A 7256-nucleotide genomic window follows, 5' to 3' on the forward strand; every position below is an offset into this window, starting at 1 on the left:
TGCATTAGAGTGTGTTGAAACAAATTTAATAAAACCATTAAATTTTTGAAAAAAATTGTAAGTAGATACAAAATAATTCTCAAACCCCCTGCAGTACCTCTGTGGACCCCATGGGGGTCATGGACCCCCTGTTGAAGACCTATGATTTGAACGAACCAATACTCTTTTAAGAACCTATATTTGTAGGAGGTGTTTTAATGAGATATATCAAGAACAAAAAGCAAAACGGAGTTTAATCCTCATTATCTGGTAAAAGTTCCATAACACTCTTTTGTCCAGTCAAATTAAGAAAAAGAAAATATCGTCAAAAATGTTGTATGATATACAAATATGATGTAACAAGTCATTGTTAAAGGGCCCCTCTAATGCTGACAGCATTGGCACCTTCTTCACAAGAAACATTCCCCCTAAAATATACACAGTTGTGGTTTTATAACGACTCAAAATCAACGTTACTTCACATCAAATAGTCCACTTAAAATATATTTTTGGGGGAAATATATCATATTTTGTGTGTTTGCCATAGAAAAAAACAAAGTTATCTTCACAATAAGGGCATACAACAAACCAAAAAAACATAAACAAATAAAGATTGAATACTATTAACCGCAACATGTAAGTGTCCATCCATCCATTTTCTACCGCTTATTCCCTTCGGGGTCGCGGGGGGCGCTGGAGCCTATCTCAGCTACAATCGGGCGGAAGGCGGGGTACACCCTGGACAAGTCGCCACCTCATGTAAGTGTAAAAAAAAAAAAAACCATTATTTGTACACTTTCAGAATGCGCTTGTTCTATTTTTAAGCAAAAAAAAAAACTATCTAAAGTTGTCTTTATTTTTAAGTTATCGAGCCGTGATTTTACTTGGGAGTAGATTTTTCCTCCATGTGGCCCCTGATATAAAATGAGTTTGACGCTCCTGGCATAATATGAGACATCTGGAGTGATTTTCATATGTTTTATTGATGAAAACATCTTCTGGCCCATTGGACAGGTAACATTACATAGCTAAAAGCTATTGAGAACGAAATCCATCGAAGCCCAATCACAGATTCCAGAGAGCTGCAACAAGTGCAGCCTCTGTAACATTTATAGATATTTAAAAAAAAAAAAAACATAACACTCATAAAAATAGACATACAAGACAAGGATCTTCATTTTTCTTTTCCCTGTGTGTTTTGTAAAAGACTGCACCATGAGGAACATGAAGTGTATGAGACAATCCACCATCTCTAATTGATAGGCACAATCACTAACAGACTTCGGCAAAAACAGCAACAAAAAAAGGCAATACGACGCCCGCACAATCCAAAGGTTTCCATCAACAAAGACGATCACTGAGAAGAAGTATGTGGGCTAAAAAGGATGATAAAGGAAATATTGCAGTTTAGGCTTGGTTCTGCTCTTCAAAAGTCGTGACTCACTTTGTTTACATACCAGCAGGAGAGGCTGCAGCGTGAAGTGGAATTGGCAAAGCTGAAGCATGTATTCATATATGTACAAAAGAATGGAGCCTTTTCCAACAAGTCACAGCAACGACTGTTTTTAGATGACAAAAAAAAAGAAAAGGAAAAAAAGAAGAAAAAAAAAAGTCCTTAAGATGTAAAATCAGAATCATGCTTGGTAGCCCTGGAGAGATCAACCCCATCACCAGCTGCACCCATCTCTCCCATTTCCTTCCTTCTGCCTTTTATTTTATTTTTTTTTAATAATGTCTCACTTCTGTCTGTTTCCTGCACCCCTAAGTACATGAAAGAACACATGGTAGGTGTTTTACCGCCACAAATGTCCGGCCTATCAACATAAAGGCTACCAGCCGGTCACCAAAAAAAAAAACCTTTGGTGTTCTCAGAGAGGCAAGCTTAAACTAGCAGCTCTTGAGCAGCGGCTGAGGAATTCCCGGTCAGGGTGCTACAGCAAATAAGTCTCGTCATCTTGAGGTGTCGCGGCAAACATTCTTCAAGCGGGAAACGTTAGAAGCGCGCGCACACTCGCCGTTTGTCATCCCCGGTTACTACTGTATGGTATTTGGAGCGCCAAGGACCACATAAACAAAGGTGTGTGGATTTGCATACTGACATGTGGGAACCATACCAACGTGCATCCATCCATCCATTTTCCACCGCTTGTCCCTTTCGGGGTTGCAGGGGGACTGCTGGAGCCTATCTCAGCTGCATTCGGGCGGTATAGGCGGGGTACGCCCTGGACAAGTCGCCACCTCATCGCAGGGCCAACACAGATAGACAGACAACATTCACACTCAAATTCACACACTGGGGCCAATTTAGTGCATCCATCCATCCATTTTCTACTGCTTGTCCCTTTCGGGGGTGCAGGGGGACTGCTGGAGCCTATCTCAGCTGCATTCGGGCGGTATAGGCGGGGTACGCCCTGGACAAGTCGCCACCTCATCGCAGGGCCAACACAGATAGACAGACAACATTCACACTCAAATTCACACACTGGGGCCAATTTAGTGCATCCATCCATCCATTTTCTACTGCTTGTCCCTTTCGGGGGTTGCAGGGGGACTGCTGGAGCCTATCTCAGCTGCATTCGGGCGGTATAGGCGGGGTACGCCCTGGACAAGTCGCCACCTCATCGCAGGGCCAACACAGATAGACAGACAACATTCACACACTAGGGACCATTTTAGTGTTACCAATCAACCTATCCCCAGGTGCATGTTCCCTCCGGAGTACCCGGAGGGAACCCAGGCAGTCACGGGGAGAACATGAAAACTCCACACAGAAAGACCCCGAGCCCGGGGATCGAACCCAGGACCTTTTGTATTGTGAGGCACATGCACTAACCCCTGTTCCTAATCTGCTCAGTGGCCTTGTGGTTACAGAGTGTCCGCCCTGAGATGGGTAGGTCGTGAGTTTAAACCTCATTACCTCCCTGCTTGGCACTCAGCATCAAGGGTTGGAATTTGGAGTTAAGTCACCAAGAATGATTCCCGGGCGCGGCCACCGCTGCTGCTCACTGCTCCCCTCACCTCCCAGGGGGCGAACAAGGGGATGGGTCAAATGCAGAGGTCCGATTTCACTACACCTAGCGTGTGTGTGTGTGTGTGTGTGTGTGTGTGTGTGTGTGTGTGTGTGTGTGTGTGTGTGTGTGTGTGTGTGTGTGTGTGTGTGTGTGTGTGTGTGTGTGTGTGTGTGTGTGTGTGTGTGTGTGTGTGTGTGTGTGTGTGTGACAATCATTGGTGCTTTAACTTTAACTTAACTTTTCCACCATGCAGACAAATCCAAATATTTTCTAACCGCCCCCTGCATTTATGTTTTTGTCAGTTCCACATAAAAACGTCTGCACACACCAACCTGTGCACCATCGCTCTCAGACGCACTGAAAAGAAAAGTGGTGCCAATTCACATGACAAATGACCCCTATGGCCTGCATGCTCAGTCTGAGGGGTAATAGGCACTTAAACACACACATAGATAGTATAGAGCTTTGCACTTAATTCCCCCCTTAAAAACAGGGTTTTATTGTAAAGAATCTAAAATCTTTGGTCTGTAACAACCATGTGTTTACCCAAATGCAAAAGGAGATGCGGGTTCAGAGTGCTCGTGCACTAATGGGCTCCTGATTGCCGGGCGCAGTCCCACACGTGCGCTCTGAAGGCCCTTTTGAGAATTTTTTTTATTCACATTGAATGATGTGCTTGAACCGCATGCATTCATACTCTGCGTATGAACACAAACACAAGCTTGGATGCAAAAACGTTTGTGGAAAAATGCAGAGTTCTTCCCCCCTTCCGCCGGGCCTGGGCTCCGTGCTGGCTCAGTTACAGGGCAGCCAGGTGGAGTAGCCCGGCTGCTGGCAGGCGAACATGGGCTGCACCTGCGCTATGTAGTAGTTGCTGAAGTTGCCGTCCGCCACGTACGGCGCGGGCTGGTAGTAACACGTGACGTTGGCCACGTTGGGGATGACGTTCTGCTCGGCCAGGACCCGCACGGCCAGCATGGCTATGAGCCCCAAGGTCTGCCGCCGCTCGTGTCCCATGAGGCACACCGTGCTCTCGTTGACCACGCCGTGGAGCGTCATCAGGTAGTCGTACTTGCGGTCCTCCAGGCCCACGAAGTGGTTCTGAAGGTAGGACTCCAGCTTGCGCTGCTGCTCGCCGATGTCGGGGAAGTCGATGAAGAAGCGCGAGCACATGTAACGCTGGAGCGACTTCATCTCCGACTCCGAGGCGGCCTGGAAGCCCCGCACCAGCAGGTGGCAGTACTTGAGCAGGCCGCCGCCGCGGATCTCCTCCGGGTTGCGGGTCCAGATGACCTTGTGGCGCAGGTGGTCCAGGGCCTGGCCGAAGTCGCCGTACACGCTCTCGCCCATGATGGTGGGGTGGAACGTGGAGGTCATGGCGTTCTCCGAGCACTCGTAGAAGAGCAGCAGGGAGTCCAGCTTGATCTGGAAGGAGTCCACGCTGAACTCGAACTGACGGCGCAGAGAGTCCACAAACTTCAGCTCCACGTTCTTGCCCCGGTTGTTGGAGAGGGAGATGAGGCTCCAGCGGTCCGAGTCGTTGCACACCTTCACCATCTTCTGCACGTAGGCTTCCTGCGGGGGCGGAATGGAGACGGGTTATTTGAACGCACCCGTCCTGACCCCTCGTAATTAAAAGCAAAGAATGTGCTGGGATACGAGATCTAGCAGGCTGAGCTCGGGTTACCTTCATAATTGGTTTACCCCAATCCTCTTAGGCACTTTTTACTATCAGCAAACTAATCTAATTGCACATTAAGCTCACTCGCAATGACCGTTTACACAAATACAATTAAATCTTACCACCATTCAATTCAATATAAAACATAAAAGTGTGTAAACCAAGGACGTCCATAGAAATCATAGAAATGTGGGAAAAGACCTCAATCCTACCTTTAAAGTCAAAGGTGTAATCTTCTCTTTATTTACGCAGTCAGGTAAAAAGTCCAAGAGACAGTCCAGAACAATGTCCTTCACTATCTGGAAGTCACTTTCTCCTTTCATGTCTGCGCAGAATATGAGGTCGAGGTCTTTGAAGCCCAGTCCGCTGTCTCCGTGCAGAATGTGGCTGGCCGCGGACCCGTTTAACCGGACGTCCCGGACGCGGATCTGCCTCTCTTCCATCCTGCTGCGCACCACTTTGACAATCTGCCGGGGTTGCATCTGCAGCGTGGGGAAGTTCCCCCGTCCGTGGATGGGGATGGTGTCCGTCAGTATGGCGTCCAGGCGCTGCACTTGCTCCCAGCTTAGGACGCTGACGCTGCCGCCCTCCGCGGCGGGAAGACGGCTGCCGTTCGAGCCGCTGCCGCCCTCGGACATGGTGACGCTGCGAAATGCCGTGTAGGAAAATGGAAGGAAACGGGATCGGATGCGTATTTACGCACAAAGTCAGGTCCGTGGAGTGACTGGAAGCGCGTCGATTATCTGCATTTTTACAACAAAAACTGCCCGAGTGGGTGTTAAACACGGATAGTGAGTCGCGGATCCACAAGTTGCGCACTTGGAGTGAAGAAGACGATCCACGGACGTGGAGTGAGTGCGCATCACACGCGTTGAAGGTGCGTTATGATCCACCAGCTGCTGGGCTTTTCCGGCTCCATCGCTCAAAGGCACGCCTATGATTTGATCAATTTGCATGAATAGAAGCTGCGTCCTCCCCCCGCCGCATCGGCGCCGTGCAGGGAGAAAGTGTGTGCGTCCTCCAAAAGGGACAGCCTTTTTACGCATTGGATCGTTTCTTCTCCCGCTGCCAACTAATGTTCCGCTTAAAGCGACATGTGCGCGGATGAGGTCCAATTTGCGTTCCTGGAGTCCATTTAACGCCAGATACTCCCCTGCTGGTGAGGAGGTTAACTGCTTCCCGCACAATCCAATTGTCCACCATGTCGATAGCAAGGGTACTATCAGTATCGGGTCGATATCAGCATGATGGAATTTATATTTTTCCAGTTCCATTTAGTTATTTTTTTAGCTTTAATCAAAAATAAGGAGAACAAATAGTAATGAAAGCTATAAATGATTTAATTTCCGTCTGTAGTCCGCAGAACAGGTTGGTGTACACTGCAATCTAATATTAACATTGTGAATAAAAACATATTGTTATATGTGCATGTTGGACACAGGAGGACTTTGAATGATATAATTTAAAATGGTGCTGTCAACTATACAGTATTAAAATCATATTAATCACACTTTTGAATTTGGACTAATCAGGATTAATCACAGTAATTAGTAGGGGTGTGGAAAAAATTGATTCGAATTCGTATCGCGATTCTCACGTTGTGCGATTCAGATTTTTAAAAATTAATTTTTTTTTTTTTTTTAATCAATCAATCCAACAAAACAATACACAGCAATACCATGACAATGCAATCCAATTTCAAAACCAAACCCGACCCAGCAAAACTCAGAACTGCAATAAACAGAACAATTGAGAGGAGACACAAACACGACATAGAACAAACCAAAAGTAGTGAAACAAAAATTAATATTATCAACAACTGTATCAATATTAGTTACAATTTCAACATAGCAGTGATTAAAAATCCCTCATTGACATTATCATTAGACATTTATAAAAATACAAATAAATTAAACACACTGTGTCCAATATTTTCACAAAGATAAAATAAGTCATATTTTTGGTTCATTTAATAGTTAAAACAAATTTACATTATTGCAATCGGTTGATAAAACATTGTCCTTTACAATTATAAAAGCTTTCTACAAAAATCTACTACTCTGCTTGCATGTCAGCAGACTGGGGTAGATCCTGCTGAAATCCTACGTATTGAATGAATAGAGAATCGTTTTGAATCGGGAAAAAAATCGTTTTTGAATCGGGAATCGAGTTGAATTGAAAAAAAAAAAATCGATTTTAAATCGAATCGTGACCCCAAGAATCGATATTGAATCGAATCGTGGGACACCCAAAGATTCACAGCCCTAGTAATTAGATTAGATTGGTTTATTTCAAAGGGGACAATGCAATTTCATAAAACACATGACTACACATGGTTAAAAATGCCAGAATTAGCCATCTGTGGTCCCCTGGTCATAATGTAAAAAAGACAGTAAAAGTACAATTTAAAAGAAAAAGAATAGAGAAAGAGAGAGAGAAAGAAAAAAAAGCACACAATATGATAAAATCTAAAATACAAAATCACAACATAACATTTATCTTTGCAACAAATCTTTTAGATAAGCCACATTTTCTATTTGTTTGTGAAGGCCTTGACCAGTTTAACCTCCTCAGGTACTGAGTTC

At 45.1% G+C, this 7256-nt stretch overlaps 1 protein-coding gene across 1 annotated transcript; it reads right to left on the bottom strand.

The window, feature by feature from the left end:
- Positions 1-3176: 3176 nt before the first annotated feature.
- LOC133660742 (terminal nucleotidyltransferase 5A-like) lies at positions 3177-5698 on the bottom strand. Its single transcript, XM_062064323.1, has 2 exons — positions 4884-5698; positions 3177-4565 (listed from the first exon to the last, which is right to left on the bottom strand). The coding sequence occupies exons 1-2, from the start codon at positions 5307-5309 to the stop codon at positions 3786-3788; spliced, it is 1206 nt and encodes a 401-aa protein (XP_061920307.1). The 5' UTR covers positions 5310-5698; the 3' UTR covers positions 3177-3785.
- Between the last annotated feature and the right edge of the window lie 1558 nt (positions 5699-7256).

Source organism: Entelurus aequoreus, linkage group LG11, assembly GCF_033978785.1.
Source record: "Entelurus aequoreus isolate RoL-2023_Sb linkage group LG11, RoL_Eaeq_v1.1, whole genome shotgun sequence".
Classification (NCBI taxonomy): Eukaryota; Metazoa; Chordata; class Actinopteri; order Syngnathiformes; family Syngnathidae; genus Entelurus; species Entelurus aequoreus.

What these genes read in the sequence shown, in the direction of transcription:
- LOC133660742 (XM_062064323.1), bottom strand. Translation starts at nt 5,309, where the DNA reads ATGTCCGAGGGCGGCAGCGGCTCGAACGGCAGCCGTCTTCCCGCCGCG. An exon ending in TTACACCTTTGACTTTAAAG is followed by an intron (nt 4,566 to 4,883) that starts GTAGGATTGAGG and finishes CCGCCCCCGCAG; the next exon opens with GAAGCCTACGTGCAGAAGAT.